This window comes from Mauremys mutica, chromosome 1 (assembly GCF_020497125.1).
Source record: "Mauremys mutica isolate MM-2020 ecotype Southern chromosome 1, ASM2049712v1, whole genome shotgun sequence".
NCBI lineage: Eukaryota > Metazoa > Chordata > Testudines > Geoemydidae > Mauremys > Mauremys mutica.
Genome location: NC_059072.1, coordinates 88,595,444 through 88,618,103, shown reverse-complemented (window position 1 = coordinate 88,618,103; position 22,660 = coordinate 88,595,444). Strand labels below are relative to the sequence as shown.

Below are 22,660 nucleotides of genomic sequence, written 5' to 3'. Positions count from 1 at the left end.
CTCCACTGGTCTCTGAACACAGGAATAACACAGAATTCCCCTCCTGCTCCATGCTGTCTCCAGCAGTAAGAGGCTCCAGGTTAATCCTACAGCCCCCCATACTGCTGCTCTTGGAGGGAAGGGGAAGTCAGAGCAATGCAGTCAATTGTGTGCACAAAGAGAGTCTAGAGAGTCGGAGGTGTGAAGTGGGTGACACAGGGAGGTTCAACTCTGCCCTTTACCAAAATACTACAGCCATGCCCTCCCTCCCTCCCCCCATTTCTATCCCACTTCAAAAATTGCTGCTTCTGACTGCATGTCATCCCCTTCATTGTTCCTGTATCTGCTTCTGAACTCCTCAGCCTGCTCCTATGCAGGGAGGCATGCTGGGGAGGAAGGGCTGAGCTGTGTTGGACATGTGAAAAGTCCTTGAGATGATGCATAGACAATGAAGGGATTAATGTGCGGCCAGTGCCGTCTCTGGCTGGGGTAACTATTGCCAAGGAACTGGAAGGAAGTGGAGGGTGAGTCTGTAAAATATGAGGATACTGAGAAATTATGTTTTAATAAAACATGGAAATTTACTACCCAAAAATGTTGTTAATGCAGGTTGCCCAGCACTGCCTAGTTCCCCTCCATATGGTAGAAGTTTGGTAAACTTAAACCTCTGAAAGCCGAAGTTAAAAAGTCAAGTTACACAACACAATTTTTATTGTGCACTCTTTGACTGATGTCCCAAAATGATGATAATAAACATACTAGCACTCTACACCCATAGATGCTTCAGAACACAGTGGGAACAGAGCACAATGAGCACTCTATGACAAAGTCTAACAACTTCTGTTCACTAAGGCAAAACTTTGATTTAGTTCAGGGATAGCCAACAGGAGTTACCTACACATGGCCGATACTCAAAGCCTACTCCAACCAGGCCATCCCAAACCTGGAAAATGTTACCACCCCTTCTTTCTTGCCCTAAAAATTCCTATGACCATTATCTTCACCTATCCCCCACTAAGTCCTGGAGATCACTCTTATGTATGCCACCAGACTGCTAACAATCCCCAGGATAAGACCACCAAACATAAAGATGAGCATATTCTCTTATTCATTTCTCACGTTAACTTTTTAAGGCATAACCATTATTGAACCATTTCCAGTGGCTAACTCAAGCTTTAGGGATGCATTGGGGGAGCACTATAAACTTTAATTTACCATTTTCTGGTTTTCAGAAGTTTCAGGTTGTACACTCTCCAAATTCTGGAAAAGCAGAAGGTAATGCTTGGCAATCTTAACTCTAAATTACCTATGTTTTTAGGCATTAAATTAATTATTAATGTACAGTTTTGAGAGAAAAAATATGTATACATTCAATTTGCCTGGGCAAGAGAATGACTTGAGAAACTGGAAGGGAAAGGGATTTATAGTCAGTCATTTAAATTTCTGTTTTATTTTTATTTTATAGCTGATTGAATTGTATTTGTTCATTTTATCAAATCCTGATAGTTGAGAGAAGAGACCTTGTTCTTAAAAATCATTATTCTGTTATCAGAATCAGATTGTAATATTAATAATATTGATATTTTATAAATAAGTAATTTAATACATACATTACATAAAAGTTATCCTAATATATTTAATATATTTGAAAAGACAAATAGGAAACAATACACAAACAAAACAACCATCAGGTGTAGCTAAATGTGTCTCAGTTTCTCCTGTGCAGTTTAATTTCATATTGTAATCTCTGCAACTCTGAAAGAACAAATTGAAACATCCATGAAAATAGAAACAAAAAATGAGGATGGAAAAACTGCTGCTGTATTTCATGTATAATTACAAGACCAAATGATCGGTAAGTAGGATCAAGTTTTTTGTGTTTTTCAGAGCACCAAAAACAACCCAAATATGAACCAACCAACCAACCAGAAACAAAACTTACTCCAAGAAGAGTCAATAAGGGAGAAAAGCCAGAGGCCTTCAAGTTCATTCCTATATTTATTGATTTTATCTGGAAGCTGGAAGTATTGGATAACATATACAAAAGATTAGCCTGAGAGAGAGACTACACAGCAGTGTGTGTGTAACTGGGAGAAAAATCATTACCATCTATGATTTGCACAGATCAACAAAGCTAAAGGTAACCCATTATTGCATAGAACTTTCACTGTTTTTGTTTTGGGGCCTGGGCAATATATATATATGGGCTAACTTTCCAATTACTTGGACAAATATAACATAATAAATAAATATAACACAGTATATGTATGGTTCCCCCCGTACATTCAACTGAGTAATTAAAAATCTAGCTCTTTCACAATCACAAACATGAAACCTTTGTTTCGACTTTATACATTAAAGCAAGGATAAGGGTCTCTTCCAGCCACCCCACTCCCAGCTTTCTTTGTGAAATAGGAGAGAAGCCTGATTTTGAGTGCCCTTTCTGTAACCATTCAAATCAGTAGTCACACCGTGGCAGCGACATCGTTCACATTAGGTGAGGAGACAGAATAAAGAAGGAACATACGTGCGCAGCCTCGCTACTTTTGATTAGAGCTGAATGTAGTAGATTTTAAACCTTCCTTTGTTCAAGTTTGGAAAATGGCGACGAATGTCGGGGAGGCGGAGGGAAGCATCTGTCGGGGAACCCGATTGGTCATATTTTGCCGCAGATTCCTACTTGAAATGGGAGGGAGAAAGGGGGAAGCTTTACAAAGTCACAGAATAGCACCTACCCCCACGGGGAGCCGCGTTATCGAAAAATGTTATCAGAAGGGAAACTATTCAAAGACGAATAGAAAAGATATTGTAAAGAGATTCCTAACTTAACCAGCAGGCCGCTGAGAGGCCCAGCAGTGCAGGAAACGTGGGCTTCTATAGCAGTTATAATGATTAGTGCTAGTCCTTAGCACTGAGTCTCCTAATCCTAAAGCATTAAAAAAAACCACCCATGTTGGAATGTTTTGCCTGCCTAGCGCTGTCCCGCCCCGAGCGCCGCATGCATAGACAGTGAAGAGCTTGGGAGGAGGGAAGGCGCAAATAACCCGCCCTTTTTCCTCTGCAGTTCTCAATCAGGTCGTACCCCAGGCAATATACAGAGACGTTCACGCACGCTCGCTACACAGCTTTGTCTGTAACTCTAGCGAATATGTCTGGTCGTGGTAAGGGAGGCAAGGGGCTTGGAAAAGGAGGCGCTAAGCGCCATAGGAAGGTGTTGAGGGATAACATCCAGGGTATTACGAAACCCGCTATTCGCCGTTTGGCTCGTCGTGGGGGAGTGAAGCGTATTTCAGGTCTCATTTACGAGGAGACTCGCGGGGTGCTGAAAGTGTTTCTGGAGAACGTGATCCGAGATGCCGTTACTTACACCGAGCATGCGAAGCGGAAGACTGTGACTGCTATGGACGTTGTTTATGCGTTGAAGCGCCAGGGTCGTACTCTGTACGGATTTGGAGGCTAAGCTGTGCTAGTAATTCTTTTCGAAAACATCTATAACCCAAAGGCTCTTTTCAGAGCCACCCACTCTTTCCTGAAAAGAGCTGTTGTACTTGCATCTTTCTCCTAAGGCGGAGAAGCCCGATAGAGCGAGAGCCCATGCTTCTGTTTATATCTGATCAAACACCAGTCTGTTCTAGGTGGAAGTGGGTTTTCTAGAACTGCACTACTTTTTATTTATATATATCTCCAAAATTGGGACTAATACCCCCGTCCCGATTTTCACACTTGCTGTTGGGTCATCTTCTATACACCAACGAGCGCCAAGCCTCAGTGAATGTGGATTTCAAAGCGGGATTTTCAATCTGGCCAGCAACGCAGGAAGCGATGTATGTTAGCTTGTGTAAGATCTAATGATGAGGAACTAACCCCACCACAAAATGCGTGGAAAGGGGAGGATTTCCTGATAATAGAGAATATAATACACAATTAGTGTCTCTTAAAGTGCTAAGATTACTCCCCTCCCCCGCAAATATCTTAGACCAACAGCAAGCCATTTAACCTTCAACAATGACATACTACGTACCTTTCCCAGGCAGTTAAGAGAGATACGGCTCTTTTTCGTGTGAACGTGGTGGCTCTTAAAAGAGCCTTTGGGTTTTTAGGTGATTGCAAGAGGGGCTTTAAGCTCTTTCCCCACGGATGCGCCGAGCCAACTGGATATCTTTAGGCATAATAGTGACTCTCTTGGCATGAATAGCACACAGGTTGGTATCCTCGAAGAGCCCCACCAAGTAGGCTTCGCTGGCCTCCTGCAGGGCCATAACAGCCGAGCTCTGGAAGCGCAAGTCGGTCTTGAAATCCTGGGCGATTTCACGCACCAGGCGCTGGAAGGGCAGCTTACGGATGAGCAACTCGGTGGATTTCTGGTAGCGGCGGATCTCTCGCAGGGCCACAGTGCCGGGGCGATAACGATGAGGCTTCTTCACTCCCCCAGTGGCAGGCGCGCTCTTCCGGGCAGCTTTAGTAGCTAATTGTTTGCGAGGAGCTTTACCACCAGTAGACTTACGAGCGGTCTGCTTAGTCCTCGCCATTCTGTACAATTACTTCTCCTAAAGCTGAAAACAAGAAACAAACGAATCACACCCAGTGAACTGACCGCTCTTTATAGACCAACTCTGTATCATGATTGGATGAGGAGGAGACGACAACTCTCATTGGACTATTTAAAATACATTTGAAAAGCCCGCGTTATTTACAGAAAGCTCCGATTCCAGCACGTCAGTAGTACCCCCGGAAGTGTTGTGGATGGGGCGGTATTTCTTAAGTGACTGATCGATTATATTATTAATTCTAATATAATTAATGGATCTCAAACTCATAGCCACTCTTTTTCTGGCTGCCTCCTCACTGAACATTTGGAAGGAGAGAGGAGTAAAATGTATTCTGAATAGTCCAATGAGAGTTGTCGTGTCCTCATCCAATCATGATACAGAGTTGGTCTATAAAGAGCGGTCAGCGCACTCCGTTCCATTCATTCATTTCTTGTTTTCAGACTTAAGAGAACTGATTGTGCAGAATGGCCCGGACCAAGCAGACTGCCCGTAAATCCACTGGTGGCAAAGCTCCTCGCAAACAATTGGCTACTAAAGCTGCCCGGAAGAGCGCGCCTGCCACTGGGGGAGTGAAAAAGCCCCATCGTTATCGCCCCGGCACTGTGGCCCTGCGAGAGATTCGCCGTTACCAGAAATCTACCGAACTACTCATCCGCAAGCTGCCTTTCCAGCGCCTGGTGCGTGAAATCGCCCAGGACTTCAAGACCGATTTGCGCTTCCAGAGCTCGGCAGTTATGGCTCTGCAGGAAGCTAGCGAAGCATATCTAGTTGGCCTCTTCGAGGATACCAACTTGTGTGCTATTCATGCCAAGAGAGTCACTATCATGCCTAAAGATATCCAGTTGGCTCGGCGCATCCGTGGGGAAAGAGCTTAAAGACCCCCTTTTGCAACCACTTAAAAACCCAACGGCTCTTTTAAGAGCCACCACATTTACACGGGAAAGAGCTGTATATTTCTGTTTTAAAAAGCTCAGAAGGATATATGCTATTCTTGAGGAACGTAAAACAGCCCGGCCATTGGTCTAGAAGTTTCGTGGGCTTTTTTTTTTTTTAAAAAAGCTCAATGCACGAATATTTTGCAGGTCGTGGGTGGTTCCTCTTTAGAGCGCCCGTAAAACAACATACAACATCGCTTCCCGCGTTACTGATCAGATTGCAAATCCCTTACTTTGAAATTGAAGGTATAAGATTCCAGAGATCAGACAAGCCCATGTAGGTGCGCACTCATTAATTTTAAGCCGTTTGTGTGTACCTTGGTGTTTGTGCGCGTAAGTACTTCCCCAGTTGAAAGTAAAGTGTACAGAAAACCCGATAATTGTGCAGTCGTTCTATAAAGTCACTTCGCACAGTACAGAAAATTGGCTCCATCAGATATAAACAGAAGCATGGGCTCTCGCTCTATCGGGCTTCTCCGCCTTAGGAGAAAGATGCAAGTACAACAGCTCTTTTCAGGAAAGAGTGGGTGGCTCTGAAAAGAGCCTTTGGGTTATAGATGTTTTCGAAAAGAATTACTAGCACAGCTTAGCCTCCAAATCCGTACAGAGTACGACCCTGGCGCTTCAACGCATAAACAACGTCCATAGCAGTCACAGTCTTCCGCTTCGCATGCTCGGTGTAAGTAACGGCATCTCGGATCACGTTCTCCAGAAACACTTTCAGCACCCCGCGAGTCTCCTCGTAAATGAGACCTGAAATACGCTTCACTCCCCCACGACGAGCCAAACGGCGAATAGCGGGTTTCGTAATACCCTGAATGTTATCCCTCAACACCTTCCTATGGCGCTTAGCGCCTCCTTTTCCAAGCCCCTTGCCTCCTTTACCACGACCAGACATATTCGCTAGAGTTACAAACAAAGCTGTTTAACGAGCGTGCGTGAACGTCTCTGTATATTGCCTGGGGTACGACCTGATTGAGAACTGCAGAGGAAAAAGGGCGGGTTATTTGCGCCTTCCCTCCTCCCAAGCTCTTCACTGTCTATGCATGCGGCGCTCGGGGCGGGACAGCGCTAGGCAGGCGAAACATTCCAACATGGTTTTTTTTTTGTTTTGTTTTGTTTTTAATGCTTTAGGATTAGGAGACTCAGTGCTAAGGGCTAGCACTAATCATTATAACTGCTCTAGAAGCCCACGTTTCCTGCACTGCTGGGCCTCTCAGCGGCCTGCTGGTTAAGTTAGGAATCTCTTTACAATATCTTTTCTATTCGTCTTTTGAATAGTTTCCCTTCTGATAACATTTTTCGATAACGCGGCTCCCCGTGGGGGTAGGTGCTATTCTGTGGCTTTGTAAAGCTTCCCCCTTTCTCCCTCCCATTTCAAGTAGGAATCTGCGGCAAAATATGACCAATCGGGTTCCCCGACAGATGCTTCCCTCCGCCTCCCCGACATTCGTCGCCATTTTCCAAACTTGAACAAAGGAAGGTTTAAAATCTACTACATTCAGCTCTAATCAAAAGTAGCGAGGCTGCGCACGTATGTTCCTTCTTTATTCTGTCTCCTCACCTAATGTGAACGATGTCGCTGCCACGGTGTGACTACTGATTTGAATGGTTACAGAAAGGGCACTCAGAAAACCTGACTCCTGTCATGAGTGCAGGGGACTAGATTAGATAACCGTTCGAGGTCCCTTCTTGTCCTATGATTCTATGAAATCTATTAATCTGTTTCACAAAAGGAGTTGTGGGAGTGTGTGGGAAAGATCGGTAGCATTTCTTTTAACTTATAAGGTGGGCATAAAGTTTGTGTGTGTGATTTTGAAGGAGCTTGGTTTTTGCTTACTTGGACCAATTTACAGGGAAAAAATAACCCAAATCTACCGAAAATTATGCAATCTATGTATATTTGCCCAGGTATACACACACGGTAATTAAGGAACTACATAGTAACAGGTTGTCTTTGGTTTGCTGATCTCTGCAAATCACAAGCGATAAAGATTTTCTCAAAGTCAGTCATGAAATACAGCACTGTTTTACTTTTATTTTTCCTTTGTTTCCATCTTGGGGAGGTGGTGGTTTTGTTTGTTGGTTGGTTTTGGTTCTCCCCCTCCCCAATTCATTCATTTGGTGTGCTCCCCATATGGAATAAAACAAGGACATGTGTATTAATTTTAACCAGGCAGCACCTTTATTATTCAAATTACATTCAAGGTTCCCATGGGGAAACAGATCACCACAGTCACTCCCACTCCACTGATCCTTTGCCAGTTCTTGTGTCCCCCACTGCACAGGGAGCCAATCACACTAGAAAGCTCTCTGTGCACTTCCTCTCAAGCATTAGCATCCCTCTCTCTTTCAGGTGTTGAGATGAGAAGGGACCTCAAACCCCAACTAGCACCACATCAAGTGTATTGGCAGGGTGGTTCCTATAGGATAATGCCTGATTCCTTCCCCTCCCTGTAAAGGCTGCTGTGCCCCATGCTAAGAAGAGGAATCTCTCACTTCCACAGAGTAAGACATGAGATAGACTAAGCCCTGGTGTCCTGCCCTTAAATCTTTCCACCAAGAGGAGTTAAGTATATTCCAGTTCCTGTCAGGGACGTCAGACAAGCCTCTGTTCAGAATACAATATGCATGTCACAAGTATGGACCATTTGGGGCAAGCAGGATTCCTTTCTGGAGTGGTTCTGCTCAGCTCAGCACAAGATCTGCACTCCCGATGCCCACTTGAGGGCACACAAGGAGTGATATAGAAGAAATTCCAAAATTGAGCCATTTTCCCCACTGTAAAGAGTGTTCAGTTCATGCAGTGAGTGACAGGTGCTCTCACACTGGAACCAGTGTGGGGGTACATGAAACACCCATCTCCTTGGAAGAATTGTGCACTGGCACTAACCAATGTGCTTGAACAGGACTGGTATGCAAGGAAAGAGATGGACACATTTAAAACCTTTTAAAGCATAATCTAATAATCCAGACATTGTCAGGGAAGGGGGGCGAAGGGATTAAACTCCCACCTTCACTAATGCCTTGCCTTGAGGACCCCATTAGGCCATCTGGCTCAGGGGATTCTACTTTAGGTTCTCCTATTTAACAGACAAGACTAGAGGCCTGCAAGGCTGAAGGCTGCGCATTATCATGCTTTGGAGGCATGGCTTAGTGTCTCATGAGCACGGAGAGACAGCGGACATCACAGCTACCATTTTTATCCATATTTCCAGCATGATAGAGATGCTAACATAGAGGTGGCTCCTTACTGGAGAGCAAAGTCACTTTAGCTCTATAAGCAAGGAGAAGTCTCTCTTGAGACATTACTTCAGACAACGAAAACTAAAAACCAGAGTTCTGCACAGCCTCACATACAAACCCCTTCCTGCATCTCATAGCAGTGTCTGCTTAGTGTACAGTTTTCACAGGGTTTTTCAAGCACCTTTCACTAGATGATCTATTCATACCCGCATTATCTTGGCTTCCCTTGGCAAGCATGGGGTTCAGACAGGTGTGGGAATAGTCATTTGCCTTCTAGTAACAGATTATTGTTTTACCCTAGCTTGTATTGTATATTAGAATGGACAAAGACTCCTCCCCCTGTACTCCAATTAGGGGTTTGCTCTAATAGAGCTATAAGTGTGCAAACCCCTATCTAAAGTTTATAAGGCTGAAGCAGGGCTTCAACTCATTAAACTGCTGTAGGAAAGGACCCTGAGTGAATATTATATTTGGAGGGGGACACTCCTCAATAGATTTCTCATCATATCAGACCACATCTCAGAGGGATGAAGTCACCAGCAGCATCAACACCAGACATACCACCTATTGCCAGTGACTGAAGGTTTCCATTTTCACTTCCAAAAATGTCAGTTGCTATATCGTGCATAGTTTCAGGCTGCAAGAATGGCTAGTGTCCCAGAGGCGATGAGGGAGAGATCATAACCACAGGGGAATGCTCAAATAGAAGGGGATTCTGTACCAGAAGCAAGAACCAAGCTAAGAAGTGTCAGACCTAGTTCCTGATCAGGGTGATCAGTCCAGCCACCACACTGTCCTGCTGGAGCAGTGATGGGCCCAGAGCATGAACCAACTAGATTGGCACAGCAAGGCAGAGTAACAAGGTAAAACCCACCCCACAGCTGAGGGGGATGGCAAACTGGGACCACTCCCAGAGTAGCATTTGGCTGCTGATCACCACAAATCACAGGTGATAATGATTTTCTTGAAATTAGTCATGAAATATACAGCACTTTTACTTGTCCTTATCTCTGCTTTTGTTGTTAATTCCCCCTGCCCCCCATTTGTTCTTTTCCAATTGCAACTATGTCACTTAGAAGAGTAATTTAAAAAAAAAGTGGAGTAGAAATAGTTGGGGAGGGGATTTATTGCCTTATTATTATTATATAGTATTTGTTATATAAAGAGCCCAGGGAAGTTTGTTTAGTTGCTTGGTTTTCTTGTTGATTTTGTTTGTTAAATCATTCTTGGTTTTCACCTTTGAAAATAGTGATTTCATTTAAAAATTATTTAATATTTACAAATCATCAAAATAGTGATGGATTATTTATATACCAGTAATTCCTAAGAGTTTACAGTATAAACATAGAAATAAATACAACCAGAGGTGGATATGGGTGTCACATAAATTTGTTTTTTAAAATAAAATATATTTGTCATATAATTTTTAGCATCACATTTTCTTTGTGCATTTTCTAATTTTTAATCTTGTTGTCTCTATTTTCCTTGCATCAGCAGAAAACTTTCACAGAAGCTTTCTCAGCCCTTAATTTAAGAGGCAGAAGTTATGTTTCTCAGCATTTCTTACAATTTTGGGTGGTATCTCCGCAAAATGCCTTCCTCAGACACATTTATGATAGATCTTTAAATTCTCTTTCAAAACAAGGCACTAAACAAAAAGCTTTATGAAGTAAATGGTATTATTTATATGAAAATTAAACACAAGTGTTTTCAGGATGAAGTTCTAGAAAATCCTAAAAGACGTTATAAACTATATAAATTAAAAAAAAAGGTGATGGAAACAGTAACCTCAGTTTGTAAATAGATTTTTCACTCCATATTGGTTTGATAATATCACTTAAGGATTTTAGGGTGGGATTTTCCTCAAAAGCACTGAGATGTGGCCTAACTGCAGTAACTGGTAATAAAAATCCCTTTCTATCGAGTCCAGCTGGAAATGAGTTAGGTTATAGGTGAGTGATTTTGACAAACCCCCACTTCCTTTAAATGACTGTATCATGAACATGAATTACTAATGATCTCTAGGCAATGAGTATTTACTGTGGTTAAGGGAAAAAAACAGTTTTCTAGAAAACTAGGGTGGAAAAAAGGAAAATGCGCATAGTCCAATAATAATGTTAGATCACTGCAGTTTCTGTTTGCTAAATGTAAACAAATGAACCAAACAGCAGTGGATTTTATTAAGCAATTTAAACATAATTCATAATGTCGAGAAAGTAGATAAAATATACTAACCTATTGCTATAGCACTTGACTGAAAATTGAAATGGCTCTAACCTTTGGATTTGAAAGTGTAGGATAACAACACCCAACTATGGTTTAGAATGACTCATTAAAGAATATGTATTTGTATAAAATCAACTCTCCATAATAAAAATATAGATGTCCACTTTGAAGACACTTTGATTATTGTATTAAATCATTACATTTTCTTATTCATAATAATTTTATTATTCAATGTTAAATTTACATATTATTTTTATTATCACAGCTACCCTGGTTAGATGTCAATAAATAAATTTTCATTTTGATTAGTAATATCTAGAGGTCTTGAAACTAACTTTGTTTTATGTAACACACACAGTGTGAGGTAACTAAGCCAGTGTCCTGAAGGCACATGGGCTATATTTAATTTTAGTCACAAGAAGTCAATAGGAAAAAAACATATCATTAAGCATTTTGTCTTTGCAGAATGAGAGATGAAATTCTGGACCCATTGAAATCAAGGCCAAAAACTCATTGACTTCAATAAAGCCAGATACTCCCTGGCTTGTTGGTCTTGCAATGAGTTGCACACAGGCTGACCCCTGTGGTCCTCATTATAGTATCATTTTGTAATTTTAACCTTCACCTATTGTTCTTATAAAGGATTTCTATATTTATTGCATCTCAAATATTTCCACATCAAATTTGTTCAGTTTAAATTTTTTTAACCAAACTGCCACTACTTTAAATTCATCATTCATTCTGAAAAACTGTTTTTATAGTTTTTGTTTTTTCTTTTCAATGATCATCAACAATAATGAATATGCCACAGTCCCAATTATTTCCTTAATTGCTCTTGTGCTACCTCATCTCCAAATTCTGATCACAGTTATAATTGTGTTATTTCATGAGCCTACAAAGGGGATGTGCAGCTACATCTGAAGCCACAGATTTGGCCTGTAAGAACATATAATTACTAGTGATGACAAACGGAAAGAATCAAGGTGAATTTTGGATCCCACTGGCAAGTATTAAGGATAGAGTGGGTGAGAAGAGATGGAAACACAATTTTAAAAAGAAATCTGTAGACTGGATTAATTTAACCTCGAGAATATTGATAAACAAATATGGAACTTTATAATGACTTTTCACAAATGCACTATTTAGAGTGCACTTGTATAATTTGTATCTTTAATAGATAAAGATCCTAATTTTATTTTTAATTTAATTACTAATGTAGGAGTAGACCCCAATGATCCTAGGGGATTGAGAGTAGCGTCTACAGGGATTTGTGTCCCCCCATAATATAAACAGCTATAAACCATTACTAAATTCGACTTTGGCTCTAGCTTTACAGTTTTAAAAGCTATTTGGGACTGCACCTAGAGTGAAACATTTGCAAGTATTGCTTCCAACTATTGGTTGGTAAATTGCTCTTTGATTGGCTGAAAAAAAAACAACCAATGGTGACATGGTATCTGAAGCTGACCAATTATGAAGTAAAATGGTGTCCTCACCGGCACATACGTTTCTTGTATCAAATAGGAAGTCAGACAGCAAAAGCTACTTATTTGCATACGTTCCGTATAAATATAAGGGTAGCTGTGCTATCAGTATACTGTTGTTCTTGAGTTATACTACGAACGTAAACTGCTACTATGCCAGAGCCAGCAAAATCTGCTCCTGCCCCTAAAAAGGGCTCTAAGAAAGCTGTGACCAAGACTCAGAAGAAAGGGGATAAGAAAAGAAGAAAGACTAGGAAGGAGAGTTACTCTATCTACGTGTACAAGGTATTGAAGCAAGTTCATCCTGACACCGGCATCTCCTCTAAGGCCATGGGGATCATGAACTCCTTTGTAAACGACATCTTCGAGCGCATCGCTGGGGAAGCGTCTCGTTTGGCGCATTACAACAAGCGTTCGACCATCACTTCCCGGGAGATCCAGACCGCTGTGCGCCTGCTTCTGCCGGGGGAGTTGGCCAAACACGCTGTGTCTGAGGGCACCAAGGCCGTCACCAAGTACACCAGCTCCAAGTAAACTTTCAAATCTTTTTTCAGCTATAACCCAAAGGCTCTTTTAAGAGCCACCCACCTTCTCAATGAAGGAGCTGTATTACTATTTCTATGTACGCAGAATAGCTACTGTATAGGAAAATATAGGATTTCATTTTCAAACAAACCCTAAACAGAGCTTTACTACAAACTAAAGCTTTATTTGCTCTACTTCAGTTACCAATTTTCTTTGGTGGTTAAATAGGACGGTGTGTTACTACTTCACCCCTCGCCAAGGAACATGAAGTCAACCAGCTAGCACTACAGGTTTGTGTTTGATATTAGTCTGCAGTGTGTATTGTATTGGAATTACTGTAAAACAGGTAAGTGAGGATAAGGACAAGATATTTGAAGTCTAAACTGACTTATTACACTTCATTTTCCTCCAGTTCCTGATTTGAGGAACTCCCCAGAGCCTTTTATTGAATATTTAGAGTTGGAAATGAGCAAATTAGTTTAATCCCTATATAGCTTTGATTAGAGCTCCTAGTATAGATTTACTGTGTATGGCTAACAAAACATTCTATTGTTCTGAGTTTCATAACTTTCTGAAAGTTATAGCTAATGTACAGGGACTGCTTTCGGCATCTCTGAGCATTAGGAAAATTTGGGGGGAAGGGAGTTGAGTTCTCAACGCACGCTGAACAGTTGTAAATCCCGACTGATGAAATGTGTCGAGAGTATCACAGTGAAAACTGGTTGGTGAAAAGCATATGCCATGCAGTAAACGTGTACCGATCCAAAAGCGCTCCTGAAAGGACGCCTATATTGTACGTATGTATATAGGGATTTCATCGTCTGTGTGGTGGATGTGACCTTCAAATGAGTCAGTTGTGCAGTGAAACGTAATTTCTGTGTTTAAAATCGTGGTACTCTTAAGGTTCTCCACCCTATATGTCCTCTTAATAAATAATTTAAATTAGTAAATGGCAGGATGGTTCACAACATCATTATCGGTTTTGATCTTTTAATATTAACTAGGCGGGCCTAGGCATTGAGCGGGAGAAGGTACAGCTAACGCACTGGGGGGATATTGGTAGCGAGAGGGAATAAAACCACAAGATAAAGGCTAAACACGCAGTGTATTAGTCAACAGTGAAAACAAAACTACGGAAGACTCGCATGCCCCTTCCCCATCAAGATATACGTGTTCAGATTTTAAACGTATGTCAGGGCAGGACACCCGGCTTTAAACCCCGGGGCGGGAGACGGACCAATCCTTGCACAGCGCGGGCTTTTCAAACCCTCCACCAATTTAGTTCTGCTTCCCGCAGCCAGTCAGGTAACTGTTTCTAAAGCCAAACATTTACTCTCTGTCCCCTCACTAGATCTCTCCTAGCCCCCCCCCCCCCCCGGCTGTAGGCAGAACAAAGAATGACCTGAGCACCACTTAAAACCTACCGGGGGACAGAGGAAAATCTTCCAAAGAGGAGTGGGAGGGGAACCATTAGAAACAGTAGCCACAAGATAGTTCGCTTCCCCCAGAACGACAGAGTAACTTTTTAAAAGTTACTTTGTAATATTTCAACGTTTCGTCACAAAGGGGGAAGATTTGTTGCTGTTACGGTGAACGCACAAAGGTTTCAGCTCCTTTTGGAAAAGGTGGGTGGCTCTTAAAAGAGCCGTTGGGTTTGTTTGCACGAGTTAAGACTCTATTTTCCTTTTCAAGCCGCTTTACTTCTTCTTGGGCGCTGCCTTCTTAGCCTTTCCTGCTTTGGGTTTGGTTGGCTTGGGCTTGGCCGCCTTGGGCTTCACCGCCTTGGCCTTAGCCGGGCTCTTGGCTGCCTTTTTAGGCTTGGCGGGTTTGGCCTTTTTCGGGCTCTTGGCCGCTTTCTTTGCCGCGGAAGCCGCTGGTTTCTTGGCTTTTTTCGGGCTCTTTTTCACGGCCGCAGCCTTTTTGGGTTTCTTAGCGGCGCTGGCGGGTTTCTTGGCAGCTGGTTTCTTAGGCTTTGCCGCTGGCTTCTTCTTGGGAGCCTTTTCCTTGATCTCACCAGGCTTCTTGTTGAGTTTGAAAGACCCAGAAGCGCCGGTGCCTTTGGTCTGTACCAAGGTGCCTTTGCTCACCAAGCTCTTCAGTCCTAACTTGATGCGGCTGTTGTTCTTCTCCACATCGTACCCTCCGGCGGCCAGAACCTTCTTAAGCGCGGCTAAGGAGAGCCCTTTGCGCTCCTTGGAAGCGGACACCGCCTTGGTGATCAGCTCGGTTACGCTGGGACCCGAAACTTTACGGGCTTTTGAGCCTCCTGCCGCCTTCTTCGGCTTTTTAGCGGAGGTTTTTGCCCCAGGAGCGGACACAGCGGGGGTGGCAACAGGCGCAGTTTCCGACATTCTAGCAGACGTTTCCTACGAATCAGAAGAAAACAATTGGGCTAGAGTAGGTCAGATGCCTGGTATTTATAGAGAACAGCTACTCTGTGATTGGTGCGTTAAAGAGCCCGCCCAGCTGCGAGCCAGAAAGTACTCTTCTTCCCGTTCAGTTTGTGTTTCTTGGAAATCAAAAAAGTGTGTTTTTTGCAGTATATCCGCCACCGAATCATCCCCACTTTATAGCCTGGTGAAGGGGAAAGAGGGTATTTTCATTCAGTAGAGTTTCCCGTTGGAGAAACAAAAGGTGAGTTTTAAAAGAGTCAATAAACCGCGAGTCCTGGACCTGGGGAGACCTCGGGAGAGAGAAACTTTTGTTTTTCCTTCTAAATAAAAGCTGCACCGTGTACAAAGAAATTTCCAAAGTAATGAAATGTTATTCTTTAAAGGGTCTTCTCCCAATCAAGGCTCAAAGCCAGAAATTTGAATCAATGTTTTCATAGTAAATTGATTTCAAAGAGAAGGAAGTAACACAAACTCGTCCCTGAGCGTTGAATATGGATTAGAAATTAGCTTCTTTGACCAAAATCTTTTACCCTCCTTAAAACGTGAAATGTTCAATTAGCAAACCATGGAACAATGCGAGGAGCAGATTGAAGTCCTGTGAGGGACTGTTTGTGCCCCAAAAGTGGATGACTTGTTAAAGCAGAGCAGTTCACAGTGTGCTGCCCTGTGTACAATACAGAGCTGCTAGTTCTATCTTATTCCTGTGTTACAGGAACATTAATTATCGTAATAGACAAGGTCATAGTAACTTCAGGTGGAAGAATTATTGGCGAGGTTTTAGTAGACTATGAAGAAAATATTAACATTAATTAACACAACACTGTGTTTCTGAACTGATCCAGTAACCAACTTTTGAAATCCTGATCCATTGTCTAAAGGGCATGGCTATTGCTAAAATCTTTTCATTCTTGTACATTACAAACTTCGGCAAATTGTCACTGACATTTATCTTTGGTTTAGGTCATAGGGGTTCTCAAACTGGGGGTCAGGACCCCTCAGGGGGTCACAAGGTTATTACATGGGGGGTCATGAGCTTTGCCTCCAGCATTTATAATGGTATTTAAATATATTTTTTAAAAATGTTTAATTTATAGGGGGGGGGCACACTCAGAGGCTGTGTGAAAGGGGTCACCAGTACAATAGTCTAAGAACCACTGCTCCAAGACTAGAACACTGCATATTACACATTGTTCAATTAGTTCCTTATTAATATAAATCCATCACTATTTAAGATAGAAAGGCGTGATGCAAATTTTGAGAACAAAATTATACAATGTTAACACAGGGAAAGAAACAGAAGAAAACATTCCCTTATTATTAAAGCAAATGCAGAGCTCTCCCATAACTGGCAAGGTTTTATCTTGTGTTGTTACAAGTAATTCCTAATGGTACTATATTAGATGATTAGATTTTAAACCAAGAGTAGCCATTTTAAAACGTATTTTTCCTGTTACTATTTCCTTCGATTTGTGACATTTTTGAACCCATAGACCAGTTTCATATGCAACATCTAATCATAAACTTAATTTGATATAATGAGATTGTCCCTGATCTCCCACAAACTTTAATGTATCCAAACTACAGAGGGAATGGGTTAAACAATATGTTATATATATTCAAAATTAAACTTGTTAAAACTTATGTACCTGAGGAATTTGAGACCCCCCTTTTAAGGGAATTATGGTTTCACTATTATTTTGGATTCAAATGGACCAATCAATATTTGGGAAACAGTTCCTTAAATATGAGCATAAAAAAAGACAGGGCAGATGAGAACTTGGGTGAAATTGTAGATATTTTTTGTCACAGCAATATTTAAAAAGATAGTCAAACAGGATGGATTCAACATAGCATGCACCATAATCACTTATTTCTATTGAATTAGTATTTATTTTTCTCATTGTTTACTATGATTATATATACACACACTTTATAATCTGTTTTGCCCCATCGATATTTATGGAACCTGGAAAAACAAAGGCTTGAGGCCTTGTTTCTCATCCCCCAAAGGGGCTTCCATTTTTCCTGAAAAATGAATGGGGGGATTACTAATAAATGCTTTTTGACAACCCATAGTAAATGGGGGGAGTTTTCTATTTAAAACAGAAGGAGCAGCCCTGTTTGCTAGTGACATGCAGTTCTTTCCATGAGACAGTAGGTGGCTCTGAAAAGAGCCTTTCGGTTAGCGCTGAAGTTGAAGTGTTCATCTTTCTTCTTGGTCAGTTTCATTTGCTTTTGACCTTATGGCTTTCAGTTTTCTTGGGTAGCAGCACGGCCTGGATGTTGGGCAGGACACCCCCCTGACCAATCGTCACTTTCCCCAACAGTTTGTTGAGCTCCTCGTCGTTTCGGCTGGCGAGCTGCAGGTGACGGGGAATGATCCTGGTTTTCTTGTTGTCCCGAGCAGCGTTACCAGCCAGTTCCAGAATCTCAGCAGTCAGATACTCCAGCACCGCGGCCATATAGACCGGAGCTCCAGCCCCAACCCGCTCAGCGTAATTACCTTTGCGGAGCAGCCGGTGCACTCGACCCACCGGGAACTGCAGCCCAGCCCGCGAGGAGCGAGACTTCGCCTTAGCCCTCGCTTTACCTCCCTGCTTTCCCCGGCCTGATATTGCAATTCCTACTCTAACGACAACGTACTACACACACAATCTTCTAGAGCTACCCTGGCCGTGTAATAGCGCGCGGATTTCTGTCCTTTTATTCTGTCCGTATGACTGCTAATGTCAGTTGTGATTGGCTAAAAAATGAACATGGTCTGTTCAACCAATGGTGATGCGGATCTGAATCTGACCAATGGCTAAAGAGTAGTGCCTCTAGTTTCACCTTTCCTCCCTCCACGCCCCCTTCCCTTTCTGCATTTCCCAGAGGTTGTCTTTCTCGATCTACATTTCCCTCAATAGTGACAATTGGTTAACCTATCTTTATCAACGTAAGGATTTTCTTTTACAGCGTGTACTTTGAGTATGTGTGTCCTAGAATATTTTAATGCTTTTCTGGCTGCAGAAGTAATAACTGGTCCTTCCACATCGGTGTGATGTGGGATATTTAGTTAATTATAAAATAATTGATTCAAGTATGATTAAAAGGAGAAGAGTAGAATTTTTTTTTCCTGCATGAATCTTGCCATAAATGAGATACTTGTATTTAGTTTTTTGCTTGCCCCCATGTGAATAAAAAGGGGGTAATTAATGTCTTTATAACATCTTACCAAAAGATCCAAGTATAATTTCACAGCTACAGAGATATTTTCAGCCCCCAAAAATAGAATAATGCTATCTAAAATGTGCACAGTCAAAATATCATCATTGTGGGGAAAGCTCAGTAGCTATTCTTCGGTACCAAAAATGTACAGCTATTTAGAAGAAGTGTAAACAGTTTGTCTTCAATAGCAATAATGTATATCTTCTTAGGACTGGGAATAATTCTGAGTAAAGTGTGTTTATCTTGTCACAGATTTAGTTAGAATACCCAGAAAAGTGATTAGTTTGTCAAGAAAAGCTAAACAAGAAATTCAGATACTTTTCTTTGAGGAAGGAAGGGAGTTAAATCAACAATATTTGCCACCATCACAGTGACAAAACGTGGGATTTGAATTTTTTTTTAATCATTTTTTTAAATAAATCAAGAATATGTTAATCTGGAAACAAATAATCCAGGTTATGTTTTACACTGGTCAAGGCTAGACAACATTATCCCTTTGTATGTTTTGGAATCTAATATGATCTATCAGTCTCTGAGGAACAGTTTGTGATACCATTAGACAAAATGAAAAATATCTAACTACACCAGTAGTCCAACTGACTTCAGTAGGACTTCTCCAGGTGTAAGGCTATCACAATCTGGCCCTAAAAGAGAACCATTAAACAGGTTCAGCACCTCAAGTTGGAGCAAACAGAGACCCTAACCTCAGCCCAGTTGTAATGATCTGCCCCTGATAAAGGTGTCATCACTGTTACCCCCTGTATTCAGTATTTCCAGCTCCACCATGGATATTAGCCATCAGCCAAATCTGAGTCAGAAACCAGCAGGGAGAGGACCTTCATTGTTATGGAAGCTACCATATGTGGTTTAAGAGCAACATATAAGAGTCATCATCAGCACAGATAGTGAAAATACTGAAAACAGTAATTGTCTTTGAGAAAGAGACTGTCATTTCCTATATGTTTACCACAGTGGGGACAAGGCCTGACTGAGGGGTTTAGATTCTACCACAAATGCATTTTAAATAATGATTAATAATTTGCAACTTTCTCAGGCCTGTAAACAACTCAGTTAGATTTGATTGAAATCCTGAGGGTCAAAAGGAGGTAGTATGTAATTCTTAAATTAAATGTGTCCTGGAACTCTCAAAGTAGATGGACACACCTCAATGAATCCACCTTCAGAGTGAGACACCCCTAATCCCAAAGTCTAATTCAGATAGTAAAGCCATTCCCCTTCCCTGGTCCTTCTGCAAATTAATTTGAAGTGAGTATGCTGTTGGACAGATCACTATTTGTTTCAGCCAGCTAGACCTCAGTAACAAACAAGGGTGAGCATCCCATTCCATATTTGAGGTGGAAAGTGATGGTTTTATTAGTAACTTGCATGCATTAAACACTACATTGATGTCACTGCCCATTTCCCTAGGTGCCCAAGAAAAACATTCTTAGTGGCCGTGGCCAGGAAGTTTGGTTGGAGGTGATTTTGGCTGGTTGGTAGGCTCTTCTATTTTGTTTTCCTATCTGAATCTAGTCCATGGGTTGTTACTAGAGCTGGTTGGAAATTTTCTGAATTTTTTTAATTGGAAAATGTCAATGTATTAGAATTCAACCTTTGTGGGTGAATGTGTCAATTTTGTAAAAATTCTGATGGAAAAAAAGGCAGGTTTCTGATTTAAAAAAAAACTGATTTTTTTCATGGAACAGAAAATCCCATTCTCATATAGCTTTAGTTGTGAGCTTTTACATGCAGACCTCTCTTCCATAACCCATGTTTTGGGCACCTTTTAGATGGACTCTTCCAATGTACTCTCCATAGGGCTACACCTTAAATCCAGTTGTGAACTGAAACTTGTGCAGAATGTGGTAACTCAATTGTTAAGCAGGTTAATTCACAATGAGCACATGACACCAGCTTTCCAGTTTTGCACTGGTTGCCTATACACGTTCACGTGAAGTTTCTGTTTGTTGTAACAAAGCCTCAAAAGGACAGGCACCTCCCTTTATAAAGGTTCACTTCTCTCTGGTGCCATGCTGCTGCAACTGAGAACAGAGGATGCATTCAAGCTGGAGCTCTGTTGGTCTATAACAGGGGTAGACAACCTATGTCATGCATGCTGAAGGCGGCACGCAAGCTGATTTTCAGTGGCACTCACACTGCCCAGGTCCTGGCCATCGGTCCGGGGGGCTCTGCATTTTAATTTAATTTTAAATGAAACTTCTTAATCATTTTAAAAACCTTATTTACTTTACATACAACAATAGTTTAGTTATATATTATAGATTTAGAGAAAGAGACCTTCTAAAAATGTTAAAATGTATTACTGGCACACAAAACCTTAAATTAGAGTGACTAAATGAAGACTTGGCACGACACTTCTGAAAGGTTGCCGAACCCCTGGTCTATAAGATAAGGAGTTTGGAAGGACATTCTCCATAGGTGCTCCTCCTCAGCTTTGTAATGCAGTCCTTCCCCCCTTGGATAGCTCCATGATGTTGACTATTTAGGAAGACAGAAAATACTTTTTTTTTTTTAAACAGGGTCTTGGGGCGCACTAAAGGAGATATGAGGGAGGAAGAAATGTGATGAGTGGGAGATTTTGACTTGTAATATATTAAATAACAGGTAAATAGCATAGCTGGTAGAGAGGGGAGACAAGCTACTGAGGAATCTCCTCCACCACTCCCATGGTGAGGAGTGCCTGCACCTCCTGGATAAGGAATTGCTCATGAGAGGGGTCCCTGAAGAGAGACAGGGACAGGGAAGGGTGGGTGGGAGGGAGGGCAGGAGCTGAACTGGAGAGACTATGCCACTTCCACTGTACGAAGAACCCAGCGGTCCGAAGTTATTTAGGACCAAGTGTGGTAGAAGTGGAACAAATGATTCAAAAAGGACAGGGAAGAATGCAGAAGTGAGGCTGGTGTACCGTCCTCAGGCGCCCCTTCAAAAGGCCTGCTTGGAACCCAACAATGTTTTAGTTGGGCCCTGGCTTTAGTTGGAAGGCTTTCTTCTGCCATTCCTGCCCCTTCTCCTATAAAAATCCTGCCCTGGCCCAGGAGGATAGGATCCCTGCTGTTGCTGCTGAGGCTTGAAATGTTTGTGTTGGGTTGCCAGGGTGTGCATAGCCAAGGATCTCATAATAGCCCTTGAGTCCTTTAGGCTATGGAGTCTAGAGTCAGTCTGTTCCACAAACAGACCTGCCCCATCAACAGGCAAATCCTGCATGGTCTGTTGAACCTCAGGCAGAAGTCCCGAGGCTACAGCTATGAGCTACATCTCATGGTGATACTGGACGACAAGGTGTGCACCACTGAGTCTGCAGCATCCAGTGAGGCCTGTAAAGAGGTCTGTGCCACTATCTTGCCCTCCTCCACTATAGCTCCAAACTCATTCCTGGACTCAGTTGGCACCAGCTCCTTACATTTGAACATCAAATTCCTGGAGTTGAAGCTATATCTACTCAGAATTGCCTGCTGGCTGGCAATCCTGATTTGCAACCCCCCCATACAGTACACTTTGCGCCCAAATAAGTCCAGGTGCTTGGACTTAGGCATGGGGGCTTGTTGCCCCTGCCTTTCCTTCTTGTTCACCGCAGTCACCACCAACAAATAAGCTGCAGGCACATGAAAAGGTATTTGTACCCCTTAGATGGGACAAAATACTTCCACTCCATACGCTTCATGGTGAGAGGGATGGAGGCCAGGGTTTGCCAAATGGTCTTAGCATTGGCCTGTATGGTCTTGATGAGGGGCAGAGCCACCCTCAATAGGCCTTCCGGGGCCAAGATGTCAACCATCAGGTCCTCCGACTCCACCACCTCCTCGGCCTACAGGCCCATGTTTCATGCCACCCTGCGAAGGAGATCCTGGTGGGTGTGGCTGTCTATGGGGGTGCGGTCACAAGACAGAGGTGCCGGCAACCACCTTGTCCCGGGAGGAAGATAAGGAGGCTGATGGGGGAACGGGGTCCTCCTGACCCTCTTGCTTTCCAGGGACCTCCTGTCCTGTCTTGCTGACTGGGCCAAGCAAACCTGGATCAGGCTCAGGAATTGGGGTTGGTTGGGGCGGGGGGTGAGGAAACGGTACCTCCTTGGCACCCCTGGGGTGGGGCGACCA

The 22,660-nt window shown here is 42.4% G+C and overlaps 6 protein-coding genes across 6 annotated transcripts; 3 read left to right on the top strand and 3 right to left on the bottom strand.

Annotated features, from left to right (window-relative positions):
• Positions 1–3,090: 3,090 nt before the first annotated feature.
• LOC123345511 (histone H4) lies at positions 3,091–3,499 on the top strand. Its single transcript, XM_044982474.1, has one exon. The coding sequence runs from the start codon at positions 3,128–3,130 to the stop codon at positions 3,437–3,439; it is 312 nt and encodes a 103-aa protein (XP_044838409.1). The 5' UTR covers positions 3,091–3,127; the 3' UTR covers positions 3,440–3,499.
• Positions 3,500–4,970: 1,471 nt separating this feature from the next.
• On the top strand, positions 4,971–5,452 carry LOC123345472 (histone H3). Its single transcript, XM_044982415.1, has one exon. It carries the CDS (start codon positions 4,994–4,996, stop codon positions 5,402–5,404), a length of 411 nt encoding a protein of 136 aa, XP_044838350.1. The 5' UTR covers positions 4,971–4,993; the 3' UTR covers positions 5,405–5,452.
• A 538-nt stretch (positions 5,453–5,990) lies between these two features.
• On the bottom strand, positions 5,991–6,372 carry LOC123345515 (histone H4). Its single transcript, XM_044982487.1, has one exon. It carries the CDS (start codon positions 6,360–6,362, stop codon positions 6,051–6,053), a length of 312 nt encoding a protein of 103 aa, XP_044838422.1. The 5' UTR covers positions 6,363–6,372; the 3' UTR covers positions 5,991–6,050.
• Positions 6,373–12,301: 5,929 nt separating this feature from the next.
• LOC123343853 (histone H2B 8) lies at positions 12,302–12,997 on the top strand. The gene has a single exon (XM_044979317.1). It carries the CDS (start codon positions 12,574–12,576, stop codon positions 12,952–12,954), a length of 381 nt encoding a protein of 126 aa, XP_044835252.1. The 5' UTR covers positions 12,302–12,573; the 3' UTR covers positions 12,955–12,997.
• Positions 12,998–13,251: 254 nt separating this feature from the next.
• LOC123361705 (histone H1) lies at positions 13,252–15,489 on the bottom strand. The gene has a single exon (XM_045001817.1). The coding sequence runs from the start codon at positions 15,294–15,296 to the stop codon at positions 14,643–14,645; it is 654 nt and encodes a 217-aa protein (XP_044857752.1). The 5' UTR covers positions 15,297–15,489; the 3' UTR covers positions 13,252–14,642.
• A 1,777-nt stretch (positions 15,490–17,266) lies between these two features.
• On the bottom strand, positions 17,267–22,099 carry LOC123343726 (histone H2A type 2-C-like). The gene is made up of 2 exons (XM_044979060.1): positions 21,854–22,099; positions 17,267–17,980 (listed from the first exon to the last, which is right to left on the bottom strand). The coding sequence occupies exons 1-2, from the start codon at positions 22,097–22,099 to the stop codon at positions 17,564–17,566; spliced, it is 663 nt and encodes a 220-aa protein (XP_044834995.1). The 3' UTR covers positions 17,267–17,563.
• Between the last annotated feature and the right edge of the window lie 561 nt (positions 22,100–22,660).